The sequence below is a fragment of the Sceloporus occidentalis genome, unplaced genomic scaffold (assembly GCF_023333645.1).
Source record: "Sceloporus occidentalis isolate IW3139 unplaced genomic scaffold, rSceOcc1.0.p SCAF_70, whole genome shotgun sequence".
Lineage (NCBI taxonomy): Eukaryota > Metazoa > Chordata > Lepidosauria > Squamata > Phrynosomatidae > Sceloporus > Sceloporus occidentalis.
The window spans coordinates 3,161,903-3,177,961 of record NW_028317050.1 but is presented as its reverse complement, the minus strand read 5'-3'; the positions used below and the strand labels follow the sequence as shown (position 1 = coordinate 3,177,961).

Here is a 16,059-nt window from a genome sequence, read left to right as displayed (position 1 = left end):
TTTGCTACAAGGTATACAGAGTGGACCAAGAGATCTCCTTTATTATCTGTTATTGTTTTCTGTATTGTTATTATCATTTTCCTGTTTCCGTGCCTGAATTGTCTATTACCCTTTTTTCTTTCTATCTATGCTTTATGGCCTAGGAATGCCCTTACTGGGAGTTGCAGCATTTTTCCACTGATTGTTTTATTTGTTTTTATTTGGTAAAATTTATGTCATGCCTGTCACTACTTAAGTATGTTATATTTTACTTTCTATCTTTCTGCTCCACTAACCCCTTATCTCCTATATCTGCCCTCTTACTGCCCCCGTCCACTTTAACACTATTTAACACTCTCTATTACAGCCCTCACAACCTGCAATACCCACCTTCATGTTCCCCACAATCAACTGAAGCCCAAGCAAACCTGCATACTTTGCTACAAGGTATACAGAGTGGACCAAGAGATCTCCTTTATTATCTGTTATTGTTTTCTGTATTGTTATTATCATTTTCCTGTTTCCGTGCCTGAATTGTCTATTACCCTTTTTTCTTTCTATCTATGCTTTATGGCCTAGGAATGCCCTTACTGGGAGTTGCAGCATTTTTCCACTGATTGTTTTATTTGTTTTTATTTGGTAAAATTTATGTCATGCCTGTCACTACTTAAGTATGTTATATTTTACTTTCTATCTTTCTGCTCCACTAACCCCTTATCTCCTATATCTGCCCTCTTACTGCCCCCGTCCACTTTAACACTATTTAACACTCTCTATTACAGCCCTCACAACCTGCAATACCCACCTTCATGTTCCCCACAATCAACTGAAGCCCAAGCAAACCTGCATACTTTGCTACAAGCCCTCACAACCTGCAATACCCACCTTCATGTTCCCCACAATCAACTGAAGCCCAAGCAAACCTGCATACTTTGCTACAAGCCCTCACAACCTGCAATACCCACCTTCATGTTCCCCACAATCAACTGAAGCCCAAGCAAACCTGCATACTTTGCTACAAGGTATACAGAGTGGACCAAGAGATCTCCTTTATTATCTGTTATTGTTTTCTGTATTGTTATTATCATTTTCCTGTTTCCGTGCCTGAATTGTCTATTACCCTTTTTTCTTTCTATCTATGCTTTATGGCCTAGGAATGCCCTTACTGGGAGTTGCAGCATTTTTCCACTGATTGTTTTATTTGTTTTTATTTGGTAAAATTTATGTCATGCCTGTCACTACTTAAGTATGTTATATTTTACTTTCTATCTTTCTGCTCCACTAACCCCTTATCTCCTATATCTGCCCTCTTACTGCCCCCGTCCACTTTAACACTATTTAACACTCTCTATTACAGCCCTCACAACCTGCAATACCCACCTTCATGTTCCCCACAATCAACTGGGGTTTTTCGCCCGCCCTCCCTGCCCCTCTCCCACCTGCCCCAGTGGTGTTCTAATATATATAGACAGTTAAGTACCAGCTCTATTGGAACACGCCAGTAGAGGGCACCAAACTGTAGATCCCTTTACTACCCACTACTCCCCATTAAAGCATTCCAGATCCTATCCCTCCCCATCTCTCTGCCGTCAAAGCTATCCCAGTACCTCTACACTAAACCTTTATATGTGAAACCTACCTATACTTGCTCTACTACTCCTGTCCCCCACATATTCTTCCCTATTCCCATCACTCTTAACCAGCAAACTCAATCAACATGCGCAACCTAACCAATCTTATTCCTATCATCTCCAACCTTAAGCTACCTCCCGTCTTTAACTGTGCCCTATGGAATGCCCGCTCGGTATGCAACAAACTTGCTTGTATACATGACCGTTTTCTATCCCATGCTTTTAACCTCCTAGCTCTTACTGAAACCTGGATCCCCTCCCATGACACTACTGCTTCTGCTGCACTCTCCTTCGGAGGACTACACTTCAGCCACACTCCTAGGCCTGATGGCAGAAAGGGTGGTGGTGTAGGCATCCTTCTCTCACCTCACTGCACCTTCCAGAATATACCAAGCCCTCCCTCCCTCTCATTCTGTTCCTTTGAAGCTCACACAATCCGTCTTTTCTCTCCACTCTCTCTTCAAATTGCTGTCATATATCGCCCTCCAGGTCCTACCTTGCAGTTCTTTGACCACCTTTCTGCCTGGCTCCCTTTCTTCCTCTCTCCTAATATCCCCTGTCTTATTCTGGGTGACTTTAACATTCCTTTAGATATATCTAACAACTCTGCGAGCTCCAAACTCCTCTCCCTGACATCCTCCTCTGGTCTCTCTCAATGGACTAACTCCCCTACGCACACCGAGGGACACTCACTTGACCTGGTTTTCTCCAGATCATGCTCCCTTTCAGACTTCTCCATCTACCCGTTCCCTCTGTCTGACCACCACCTTCTATCCTTTTCTCCAGTGCTAACCCCTAACAGGACATACTTACAGCGCACACCTCATACTTGTAGGCCATTACCAGACAATGCCATTACCCAACTGTCAGCCTCACTTGAACCTCTCTTACCTTCCATGTTAACCCTTTCCTGCCCAGACACAGCAGCCTCTTTTTATAACAACACACTTGCTTCATCCCTCGACACCATAGCTCCAATTACTACAAGTTACCCCCGACAAGTTAAACGCCAACCATGGCATACCAAAACCACACGGTTTCTTCAGAAGTGCTGCCGCACGGCTGAGCGTTACTTCAGAAAATCCAAATCCAGCGAAGACTTTAATCACTATAAATTCATGCTCCACACCTACAACTCTGCCCTCTCTCTCACCAAACAGCTCTACTTCTCCACTCTCATATCCTCTCTTTCTTCCAACCCACGACGCCTTTTTTCTACTTTCAACTCCCTTCTCTGTCCCTCCACACCCACACCACAAACCTCTCTCACTGCCCAAGATCTTGCTACCCACTTCAAAGAGAAGATCGAGACTATTAGAAAAGACCTCTCTTCCTTACAACTCCCTCCTACACCACTCAACACCACTCTCTCCACTCCTACTATACTAACTGCCTTTTCCCCTACAACCGAAGAAGAGATAGCCACTCTTCTTTCTTCCTCTCACCCAACAACCTGTCCCCTCGACCCCATCCCTTCACACCTCACAAAGTCTCTATATCCATCCCTTGGTCCATCACTTACCCACCTATTTAATCTTTCTCTATCATCTGGAACTGTACCATCTGCCTTCAAGCATGCGCTAATCACACCAATTCTAAAGAATCCTTCCTCAGATCCCGTCTGTTTGACTAACTACCGCCCTATCTCTCTGCTTCCTTTTATCTCTAAGCTGCTTGAACGGATTGTGTACAACCGCCTCATTAACTTCCTCTCCTCTAATTCCCTCCTTGACCCTCTACAGTCTGGTTTCAAACCCCTTCACTCTACTGAAACAGCTCTAACAAAAGTCTCCAATGACTTGCTCTCTGCCAAAGCAAAAGGTCACTTCTCTATTCTAATTCTACTGGATCTCTCTGCTGCTTTCGATACTGTTGATCACCACCTTCTTCTACACTCACTTGCTTCTATAGGCATTCAAGATACAGCTCTCTCCTGGATCTCCTCATATCTGTCTAACCGTTCCTTCTCTGTCAACTTCTCTGGCAAGACATCATCACCCCTTCCACTTTCGGTTGGTGTCCCCCAAGGTTCAGTCCTTGGCCCTCTGCTGTTCTCTCTTTATACTTCCTCTCTTGGCAAACTAATCAACTCATTTGGCCTCCAGTATCACCTATATGCAGATGATACCCAAATCTACCTGTCTTCTCCTGATCTCTCTCCATCTCTCCTGTCCCGTATTACCAATTGCTTGTCTGCTATTTCTTCATGGATGTCACAACACTACCTGAAACTTAATCTTTCTAAAACTGAACTCATTATCTTCCCTCCCTCCATCTCCACTCCACTACCTGAATTCTCTATCACCATTAACAACACGACTATCTCTCCTACTAACCAGGCCCGATGCCTTGGGGTCATCCTTGACTCAAACCTCTCCTTCATCCCTCACATTCAGTCCCTCGCCAAATCCTGCCGCTTGCACCTAAAAAACATCTCTCGTATCCGCCCATTCCTCACCCAAGAATCCACAAAAACCCTTGTTCATTCCCTTATCATTTCCCGTCTTGACTACTGCAACACTCTTCTGGCTGGCACTCCACTGTCTCGACTATCTCCTTTACAGTCTATCCTAAATGCCGATGCTAGGCTCATCTTCCTTGCACGTCGCTCCTCTTCTGCTTCCCCCCTCTGTGAAACCCTCCACTGGCTCCCAATTACCTTTAGAATTAAATTTAAGATCCTGGTACTGACATATAAGGCCATCCATAATACTGCTCCTCCGTACATTTCTGACCTCATTAGCAAATACTCTCCTACTCGATCCCTACGTTCCTCCCATGGGCTAAGGCTCTCCTCCTCACTCATCACCTCTTCCTTTTCCCGTCTACAAGATTTCACTCGAGCTGCCCCATATCTCTGGAATCTACTCCCAAGGAACCTTCAGCATTCTCCCTCCCTCCCAACTTTCAAGAAACATCTAAAAACCCACTTCTTCAGAGAAGCATACCATCTTAGCTGCTAGAACTTCCTTGTCATCGATACAACCCCCACAATACCTCTCACCCTTTCTCTATGCCTTATGTTTGTCACCCCATTTCCCTCTAGATTGTAAGCTTGCGAGCAGGGCTCTCTCCACCAAATGTATCGGTTTGTCTTAGTCTGTCAATTCTTGTCTTGTCATATCCCTTGAATTTATGTATTGTATTAAGCGCTGCGTAAACTGTTGACGCTATATAAATAAAGGATAATAATAATAATATTGTGGGGGAACGGATGACGTGGAAAGACAGCTGTTCCTCGTGAAGGAGCCCGACAGTTAGCGTGAGTGGTGACGTAGAATGGGTCACAGTAGACGGTTGAAGGGGTCTCCCATCAATGGCTTCTACGATGAGGGGAACCGCTCGTGGTTCAGTAGGAATGCCGGCTTGTTGGCAAAAGGTAGCATCTATGAAGTTACCCACCGCTCCGGAATCTATAAAGGCCTCAGTAGAGATGTGACCGGAGGACCAGGATAGACGAACAGGAACTGTCATGCAGGAAACTAGCAAATCAGAGGAAACATCTAATACACCTATGGCAGGTCTCCTGAGCCTGCTTAGGTGCGGGCATTCCCGGCTTCTTGGGGCAATTTCTCACAAGATGTCCAGTCTGGCCACAATACATACAGAGACCCTCCTGTCTCCTAAGGTTTCTTTCTTGCTCAGAAAGTCTAGTAGCCCCCACTTGCATAGGTTCTTCAGGGCTCATAGTTGAAACAGCCGGGGGAATGAAACGTGGCGCTAGATTTATATTGGGTCGCCTGGGTCTCTCTCTGTTCCTCATCTCCTCCCTCTGTGCTTGTCTGTCGCGCAGTTGGAGATCGATTTGGGAAACGTAAGCTATCACATTCTCCAACTCGACAGGTAAGTCTCTAGCCACAATCTCATCTTTTAGAGTCTCAGAAAGTCCATTTAGAAATGCGGCGACCAGTGCCTCATTGGTCCAGTTCACCTCTGCCATGAGAGTGCGGCATTCTATGGCATAGTCCAGAAGAGAACAAGACCCCTGGCGGATGATGAAGAGAGATGATGACGCAGTAGTCCGCCTCCCAGGAAGATCAAATACTGAGCGTAGTGAGGCCACAAATTCAGCGTAGGAATGAAGTACCAGATTGTCACTTTCCCCCCTTCCTCTCTCATACCCCTGTGGAGACGCCGGGATGTCCATTGGACACCGGCAAGACAGGAGGCGGGGTCTTGGGAAGCGGCACATTTAAAAGCCGAGCACTGACACTCATTCAGTGCTCGGTTGTTTTAACGGTTGAGCTCCCTATTACCTTGTCCTGGATGTCTACTTACCTGATACCTGTTGCCGAACCTTGCTTGATACCTGACTACTCTCTCCTGATACCTGTTGCCGAACCTTGCTTGATACTTGACCATTCTTACCTGATACCTGTTGCCGGACCCTGCTTGATACCTGACTACTCTCTCCTGATACCTGTTGCCGAACCTCGCTTGATACTTGACCATTCTTACCTGATACCTGTTGCCGGACCCTGCTTGATACCTGATTACTCTCTCCTGATACCTGTTGCCGAACCTTGCTTGATACCTGACTACTCTCACCTGATACCTGTTGCCGGACCTTGCTTGATACCTGACTACTCTCACCTGCTACCTGGATACGCTGGACTTAATACCTGTTGCCAGACCTCGCTTGCTATCCGGCTGCTCTGGTTCTGGTACGTGTTACTGGACTTTACCTACATTCGGCTATACACTTCGCCCCTATCCCTGCATACTGGTTTCCTCACCTGACCCCAGCATAATATAACAACCGAGCCATTATGGAAACCGCGGGGTTAGCGGAGACTGTTGCTGCTCTCTCACAGCAGATGGCAGCGCTCACCCAATCGTTACAAGAGGTCCAAACCGGTCAGAACCTTTTGCAACAACAAATACCACCAAGTCCCTTGGTATTACAGGGGGCAACCGCTCCAGAACCACAGGTAGCCATGCCTGATAAATATTCCGGGGACCGCAAAAAATACAAGACCTTCATTACTTCATGTCAGATATTATTCAACCTGAAACCCAGGTCCTATCCTTCGGACTATGTAAAAATCCAAACGGTCATCTCCTTGCTGTCGGACGAACCCCAACTCTGGGCCCATCACCTGCTCCACAACAACAGCCCAGTTCTTGAGACATGGGCTTCGTTTCGTCAGGCCATGGACGCCTTATACGACGAGCCATTTCGCACCACCTCCGCTACAAGCGCAATAAGGGCGTTACGACAGGGTAGAAGACCCGTGGAGGAATACATAGCAGAATTCCGACGTGTATCCCTGGAGACAACGTGGAACGAATCTGCCTTGCACGACCAATTCCGGTTGGGGCTATCGGACCCCATAAGGGATGAATTAGCCCGCACCGCCATACCATCCTCTTTGGAGGACTTCACCAGACTGTCCATTCAAATAGACAGGAGATTACGGGAAAGAAGGGCGGAACGCCAATCATCACCTTCATCCTCTTGGCCTAGCGTGCGACCCCAAAACAGAACCACACCCAAAGACAACCCTGAGGAGCCTATGCAACTGGGACTCATCAGAGGCCCACTGTCCGTAGCTGAAAAAGAACGGCGCAGGGCTCTGGAGTTGTGTCTGTACTGCGGCACCAAGGGACATTATGCCAACGAGTGCCGAAACAAAAGACGATCACCCAAGGGTAAGCAACCCTCGCTATCAGCCTCAAATAACCATGTGACGTCTACTTATTATGCCTCTCACCTATCCCTTTCCGTTACGTTTCAGTGGAAGGGAGAGTCTATAGTACTCTCAGCGATGATTGACTCTGGAGCCAGTAGCAACATCCTGGATGCTGACGTCATCCAACGGTACGGTATATCCGTACGAAACAAAACAACACCCCTCTCGTTACGGTTGGTGGACGGGAGTCCACTGAAATCCGGTCCCATCACTACAGAGACCGTTCCTTTGCGTGTACACATCAACCCTAACCATGTAGAGGACTTGATATTCGATGTGGTGCCCTCTCCCGTTTTTCCTGTGTTATTGGGACTCCCCTGGCTGAGGACACATAATCCTGTCATTGATTGGGAGACGAGTGTTGTGCGCTTCATGTCTAATAAATGTGTTCTTCACTGTAAGCCGCCTATGTCCGTTAATGTTGCCCACGATTATAGCTCTCTACCGATACCTACCATACCAGACCATTACAAGTGCTTCTCCGACGTGTTCGAGAAGAAAGGAGCAAGTCGGCTACCGCCCCACAGGGTATACGACTGCCCGATAGACTTGTTTCCAGGGGCTCCTATTCCGTTTGGCCGCTTATACCCCATGTCCGATCCCGAACTTGTTACGCTAAAGGACTACATTGATGAAAATCTGGCCAAAGGTTTCATAAGACCGTCCACCTCCCCTGCTGGAGCAGGCATATTTTTCGTGTCCAAGAAAGACGGTGGCTTACGTCCTTGCGTAGACTACAGGGAGTTGAACAACGTAACGATAAAAAATTGCTATCCTCTGCCTCTGATCCCTGAGTTAATGGAACGTGTCAGGTCTGCCTCCTACTTCACCAAGATAGACCTCAGAGGAGCGTACAACCTGGTGAGGATAAAGAAGGACCACGAATGGAAGACTGCCTTCAGATCCAGGTACGGACACTTCGAATACCTGGTCATGCCTTATGGGTTGTGTAACGCCCCAGCAACCTTCCAACATTTTATGAATGACGTATTCCGGGATATGTTGGATCATTTCGTTGTAGTATACCTGGACGACATCCTGATCTACTCACCTTCGTTATCCTCACACAGGGAACACGTGTCCAAGGTATTGGAACGCTTAAGGAGCAATGATTTATATGCCAAACCCGAAAAGTGTGTTTTTGAAACCCAAACAGTTGAATTCCTGGGTTTCATCTTAACCCCCAACCAAGTGGAGATGGATCCAAAAAAAGTCAACGCGATACTACAGTGGCCTGTCCCTACAGACAGAAAAGGCATCCAGAGATTCGTCGGTTTCGCGAATTTCTATCGCAGATTCATTAGGAACTTTTCAAAGGTCATACAACCGATCACCGCATTGACATCAGTCAAAAGAAAGTTCTGCTGGTCCGAAGCTGCACAAAGAGCCTTCACGTTCCTGAAAGACAGATTCACCACGGCCCCCATATTGATCCACCCGAACCCTCAAAAACCATACACACTTGAGGTCGATGCCTCTGATACCGCAATTGGTGCCGTCCTATCCCAAAGAGACGACACAGACAATCAGCTCCATCCCGTCGCCTTTTATTCCCGAACATTAACCCCTGCTGAAAGGAATTATGGAGTGGGTGAAAAAGAAATGCTCGCCATGAAGTCAGCCTTGGAAGAATGGAGACACCTCCTAGAAGGAACGCTCCATCCCATAACCGTATACACAGATCACAAAAACATGGAATACTACAGAACAGCCAAACGGTTACAACCCAGACTCGCCAGATGGTCTCTATTCTTCTCACGGTTTCGACTGCACATAACCTACAGGCCTGGTTCTTGTAACACCAAAGCAGACTCGCTTTCCCGCATGCATGACATCCCTACACTCCAGCAGCAGGATGATAACACAGTGCTGAGATCCGGACATTTTCTGGCTACCACTCCTTCTTTTTGGAACGCGCTACGTCCTGATACCTCCGATCCAAAACCGGCTGATGCACCGAACCTACGACTGAATGACGGGTTCTACTACCATGACAACCAGATCTACGTCCCTCCTCCAGCACGGTTACAGATCCTGAAACATCACCATGATACACCAGCAGCGGGACATGGGGGCACCACCCAAACCACGGACTTGATAAAGAGAACCTTCTGGTGGCCTACCCTCCATGACGACGTCCTTGAATTTATCCGTTCTTGTTCCGTTTGCGCCAAGGCAAAGAGCACGCGTACCAGACCTGCTGGTCTCCTGTGCCCGCTTCCCATACCCACAAAGCCATGGACGGACTTATCTATGGATTTCATCACAGACCTGCCACCCTCAAACCACCACACCACCCTCATGGTGGTGGTTGACAGGTACACCAAAATGGCTCACTTCATCCCCGCAACACGACTACCCACGGCGGACGAAACGGCCTCTCTTTTTCTTCGGGAAGTGTTTCGTCTACACGGCCTACCGGAAACTATCGTATCGGATAGGGGAACGCAGTTTACGTCCAGGGTATGGAAGGCGTTTTGTGAAGAACTCCACATCCATCGATCATTGTCCACCTCGTTTCATCCCCAAAGCAACGGACAAACGGAGCGAACCAACCAGACGCTTGAACAGTACCTCCGTTGTTTCACCACCCACCTGCAAGACAACTGGTACCACCTGGTACCCATAGCGGAATTCGCATATAATAACCATATTCATTCTTCAACGCGAATGTCTCCCTTCTTCTCCAATTATGGATTCCATCCCTCCATGCTCCCCGGTTCACCGATCTCCGGTATGGTTCCTTCGGTGACAGAACGAATCACACGAATGATCGACATGCATAAAACGTTACACCGCACCCTCACCAAGGCACAAGAGAGATCCAAGTCCCAAGCAGACAAGCATCGCACCCAGGCTCCCATATACAAACCAGGTGACAAAGCATGGCTCTCCACCGCCCATCTCAAATTATGTTGTCCCTCGAGGAAACTGGGACCTCGGTTCATCGGCCCCTTTGTTGTGACTCGTGTCCTCTCTCCTGTGACAGTCGAACTACGTCTGCCTCCGACAATGAGGATCCACCCGGTTTTCCACGTCTCGTTATTAAAGCAGTGGCACGCCAATCCTTTTCCTGGGAGACGTCCCGATCCCCCTGCTCCTGTTCACTGTGATGATACCGAAGAATATGAAATAGCCCAGATCCTGGACTCCAGACACCACAGAGGACGTCTCCAATACCTCATCCAATGGAAAGGGTACGATGACGACGAAAATTCATGGGAGGATGCCCGAGGGGTACACGCTGACGACCTAATCCGTTCGTTCCATTTACGTCACCCTCGCAAGCCTGGTCCCTTGAGAGGCCGGAGACCTCTCCTCAGGGGGGGAGCCTGTCACGGCCCCGTACGGAGCATGTCCCCCGAGTACCCGCCACTAGCGGGTACTCGATACTTACCTCCTCGGTCCTCCGACACCCACGATCCCCCGGATACAGCGGGACGACGCGGCACCGATGCCTCACGGTACCGGTGCTCGGCGGTTCGTAACAACGAACCGCCACAGAGAGAAGGACGTGCGTGGTACTGCACGCCACGCCCCCCTTCCTCTCTCATACCCCTGTGGAGACGCCGGGATGTCCATTGGACACCGGCAAGACAGGAGGCGGGGTCTTGGGAAGCGGCACATTTAAAAGCCGAGCACTGACACTCATTCAGTGCTCGGTTGTTTTAACGGTTGAGCTCCCTATTACCTTGTCCTGGATGTCTACTTACCTGATACCTGTTGCCGAACCTTGCTTGATACCTGACTACTCTCTCCTGATACCTGTTGCCGAACCTTGCTTGATACTTGACCATTCTTACCTGATACCTGTTGCCGGACCCTGCTTGATACCTGACTACTCTCTCCTGATACCTGTTGCCGAACCTCGCTTGATACTTGACCATTCTTACCTGATACCTGTTGCCGGACCCTGCTTGATACCTGATTACTCTCTCCTGATACCTGTTGCCGAACCTTGCTTGATACCTGACTACTCTCACCTGATACCTGTTGCCGGACCTTGCTTGATACCTGACTACTCTCACCTGCTACCTGGATACGCTGGACTTAATACCTGTTGCCAGACCTCGCTTGCTATCCGGCTGCTCTGGTTCTGGTACGTGTTACTGGACTTTACCTACATTCGGCTATACACTTCGCCCCTATCCCTGCATACTGGTTTCCTCACCTGACCCCAGCATAATACCACTGGGAGTTTATAAAGGAAGAAGAAGTGACTAGGCACCAATTGGAGCAATTGGCGCCAAGATTTGAACAGGCTGATGTCACTTCCTGTTTGGTGGAATCCGGCAGCCATCTTGAGTGTGGCTAGACCGTAGTATAGGTGCCTGCGGTTCTGGGTCTAACCACCAGAGGGCATGTGGAGGTAGATGGAGGTCTTCCTCTCCTCTGTGGAGGTTGCTGTGGCTGGTAGCCAGCAGAAGGGGGTCTACCTCTCCTCCTTGGAGGCTGCTGTGGCTGCAGGCTGGCAGAGGGCGGTCTCCCTCTCCTCCGTGGAGGCTGCTGTGGTTGCTGGCTGACAGAGGGAGGTCTCCCTCTCCTCCGTGGAGGCCGCTGTGGCTGGAGGCTGGCAGAAGGTGGTCTCCCTCTCCTTCGTACTAGCGGCCGCTGATCCAGGTTGGTGAGAGATAGCTTTCCATTTATAGACAACTAAATATACTAAATACTCTGTTCATAAAGCTGCAGATCACAATTTTAAATTTAAATTCTCATAATCAGGCAATTAATTGGTCTTACAGTTTGACAAATGTAGTAATTGTATATAAGAGGATTCTAGCTTAACACAGTTTTTTAAATACCTTGTAAAAATAAAGGAAGTAGAAGTAAAGTAAGTAAAAAACATAATTTGAAATTCTTACCAAGTCTCTTCAGTGAAGAGTACCGGCTGATGTCAGACCTGATGGCAGACTCATAAGAAGGTGGTAGGTGGGAGAGGTTATGGAATGAGCGAGAGAAGGACAAAGTATTGTACTTTGTGGGTGCAGCTGGAAACTGAACATTGTTCATTCTGCAATCTAGTAAAAAAACCCCAAAACAATGTGTTAATGAATAAGAAAGATAAAATATATATTATTTAAAAGGTATAAATTAGTATTAGAGTGAAAGAAAAAACACTGGATTAGAGCCCTGCGCGGGACGTCTTTTTTAATCCCGCTCCCGCCCGCTCCCGCAATGTGGGTGTTCCGCTCCCGCCACATTTGTGGCCAATCCCGCCCGCTCCCGCCACATTTGTGGCCAATAACGACCGCCTCCTTACCTGATTTCCCGCGCAGTCCCGCAAGGCTGCCCTCGAGCTGTTCCCTCACAGCGTCTCTTCTCTTGCTCCGCCCAGGAACAAGGCGGAGTCACAGGAAGTGACGTCACATCACGTGACTCTGTTTTGTTCCTGGGCGGCGCAAGATAGGAGACACTGTAAGGGAGCAGCAAGAAGGCAGCCTTGCAGGACTGCGTGGGATTACCGGGACCCACAGGTACAGTGCCTGACCGCCTGCTCCCGCCCGCAGCCCCAGCAAAACCGCCCGTGCCCGCAAGTTTTTTCTACACTGGATTGCTGGAACGTATAGTAGATGGATGTTAGGTAGTTCAAAATGCTAGCTCTGGTATACCTGGGAGAGCCTGCCTTGAACCCAATGCCTAGCTGAGCCTTTGCACATTAAAAGAGGATTATTATGAACCAAAATCTTATTTCCATCATTTAGTATGTAAAACCATCTGTATGGGGGCTTAAGAGGATTGATGCAGGTGAGGATGGGTTAGTTAATGCTGTGCAATTGCCAGCTTTTTCCTTCAGTGTTAGGTGAGCTGGAAGTGTATTTACAACTGCATTGGAGGAGTCATATAATACAAAATAGTGAGCAGAATCCCTAGAGAGGGGAATTTTGGGTCTGTTTGTACATGGCTTGTACAGCATAGTTAGTTAGTGCATGCAGCTGAAGCCTTGAATTTTACAGCAAGACAGAAGGCTCATATTTGCATTACTTCCTTTACTCTCACCAACTTAACAGCAAAGAAAAGGTGAACACAAGAACGTAAGAGAACCAGATAACAGTGCAGGAGTATATAACCCCATCAATATCCCCTCCTCTTCCTCTTTCTTTGCTGCTCACTGACTGGTTAGTTGGCTCCTAGTTTTGGGGACCTGACAGGGGTTTTCTCTTCCATTCTAACCAGTTTTCCCTCCTGTTTATTGTTTAAGTTTTTCTCCGTTTGCTATACTTTGTAGTGTTTTCCACTGTTTTCTTCTCCCTTGCGGTGGCCATCTTGGAGACATTCTCATCTTGCGAGGTCTCACCGCCATCTTTGTGATGTCGGCACCGCGGGGGCCATCTTGCTAGGTCTCCGACCTGGCTTCAAGTCAGTTTGGCGGTCATCTTACTTATGACCACGAGGTCTCGCTATCGCACAATTTATGCAGCCATCTTGTTTTCGCCTTGTCGGCAGTGTAGCTTACTCCTACCTGCTGTTTTCACTTGTTACAGCTGCACCTAGATGCTCTGTCCACTCCTCCATGAAGGAAGGGCTCTCAGAAGGACCTCTGACTCTTCTGGATGAGTGGCCTGCAGGGGAGTCGAGCGAATCCGCTCTCTCTGACACTCTGGATTCCCCTGGAGGGCGGATGTTGCGCTTTGTGCCCGAATACACGGTGGGTGAGCCCCACCAGTCAATGTTTTCTATGGCCCTCGGGCCAACCAGACGCCTGGGTCTTAGAGCCCTCGGATGAAGTCCTTTTCAACCCTATGGCCATGCAGCATCCAAGGACCACAAAATGGGCCCTGCCGGGGCACATTTGTAAGTATCTACAAAAATGGTTGTGCTGGCCCTTGGAGAGAGGTGCACAACAAACCGTGGACTGAATGTAATGGACAAGATTGAGGTCACTCTGGAGTTCAAGCTAAACGCCCTCCAGCTCCTGTCTCACATCAAGCGCGATCCTCGTAAGGGTCTAAAGCAGGGGCTCAAGTCGGCCCAGGACAAGCTCCTGGATCTTGTGGGGTCAATCACCCAGATACTCTCCCTAGTGGACCAGGCCCTCCTCCAGGATATGAGTCTAGATTCTAGCCTCATACGAGATTGGGCTCTACCCTCAGTTTGCCTCCTGGACGCAGGATGCTTGTCTGGCCGAGCTGGGCTCCAAGAAACTGGGTGCAGCTGCTAAAGGCCTCCCCTTGGCGATACCCTTGTCCAGGAGCTCAATTGACATGTGTTGGTCATGACGTCGTGGAGCAATGCAAAGACTTCCATAAGGGGGGGTATTTCAGGAGAGACCACGTTTCTCGGCCAGGGTGGGCGACCACGGGCCGGGTCTCCAACCATTACCAACCAGAAGGCTCCAGAAGCTATGGGCAACCCGCACCCTCCTTTAGCGGCTGGTTACCGTTCGTCCTTTTCACGGGCAAAGGAAGGTGAGCTGTACCTTTTCAGAGAGGAGGATCCCACGATGGTGAGTATGGCTGCTTTCTTTCCTTCTTCTCTGCCGCAGGTTGCCGGCAGGATCTCTCAACTGGGATTGGATTATGTCAGACCTCTGGGTCCTCCAGGCAGTAAGGGGTTTCCAGATAGACTTTGTCTCTTCTCCTTTTGAAGCAGATGCTCCTCACAGAAGCCGTGCAGAGCAGGATCTGGTGGATATGGAACTCCTCAACCTCCTAGAGAAAGGTGCGATTCAGAGGGACTCAGGTCCTCCGGGGTTCCTTAGCTCCATCTTCTTGGTAAGAAAGCGATCTGGAGAGTTTCGCACAGTTATCAACCTCAAGGCATTGAACACTTTTGTGGTGTACAGCCATTTCAAAATAGAAGGCATCCATCTGCTGCGGGACCTGTTGATGGCAGGAGACTAGACTAGGCCTAAAGGACCCCTACCTAGCAGTTCCCATCCATCTGGACCATAAGAGATTCCTCTGGCAAGGTCACGTCTGGCAATTTAAGACCCTTCCTTTTGGATTCAGTTCTGCCCCATGGTGAAGATCCAATTTCTGGGATTTAAAGTCGACTCCGTGGAGTCTCTGCTGCATCTTCCCATGTCTAAGATTACTGCCATCAAGAAGGAGATTTGGTCATTACTCTGCAACATTATCCTGCAAGCAGAATACTGGAGGATAACCAGTTTGTGGATTGGTTTTCCAGGCACTGGAGGGATTTGAGGGACTGTAGAGTCCACAGGGAAGTTTTCTCAGAGCTTCAACACTCCTGGACTAACGCTCAGTTGAGCCACTTTTTCAGCTGGCTTCTGGACCTGGCAGCCCTGACAACCGATGCATTTCTGCAGGAGTGGCTATAGTTTGGGAGCTTATGCGTTTCCCCCATTCTCCATGATCCCTCGTGTAGTTCAGAATCTCAGGCGCTCTCAGGTAGTTCTGCTTCTGGTCACTCCATTGAGGCCCTCCGTGCTGTGGTTCCCAGCTTGGTTGGAAACATCCGTCCAAGATCCCTTGGCGCTTCCATATTTTCCCTCCTCTCCCTCACCCACTGGTTCTAGAAGGGCATCTATCCTTGGTTGCCTGGATGATATCGGGTGTCCGCGAAAAGGCTTCGACTTATCAGAAGTGGCTCGACTCCTGCTCCGGGAGTTCTGGGCTCCAGGCACGCGCAAGTATTACAAGGTAGCCTGGAGAGTCTGGCACATTTGGTGTGTGGGACAATAAGTGGATCCTCATACAGTCCCTTTGAATTTCATCCTTCATTTTTTGGAGGATTTCTATGACAAAGGACAATCTTACAGGTTTATCAATCTGTTCAGGTCGGCTATTTCCAGA

At 48.7% G+C, this 16,059-nt stretch overlaps 1 protein-coding gene across 1 annotated transcript in view; it reads right to left on the bottom strand.

The window, feature by feature from the left end:
* SHISA7 (shisa family member 7) overlaps positions 1-16,059 on the bottom strand; it is a 50,786-nt gene that overhangs the window by 11,575 nt on the left and 23,152 nt on the right. Inside the window, exons 4-5 of the mRNA XM_089494249.1 lie at positions 12,166-12,321; positions 9,860-9,865 (exon numbers count right to left, since the gene is read on the bottom strand). Coding sequence (XP_089350375.1) covers positions 9,860-9,865; positions 12,166-12,321 — 162 coding nt within the window. The remainder of the gene's footprint in view (positions 1-9,859; positions 9,866-12,165; positions 12,322-16,059) is intronic.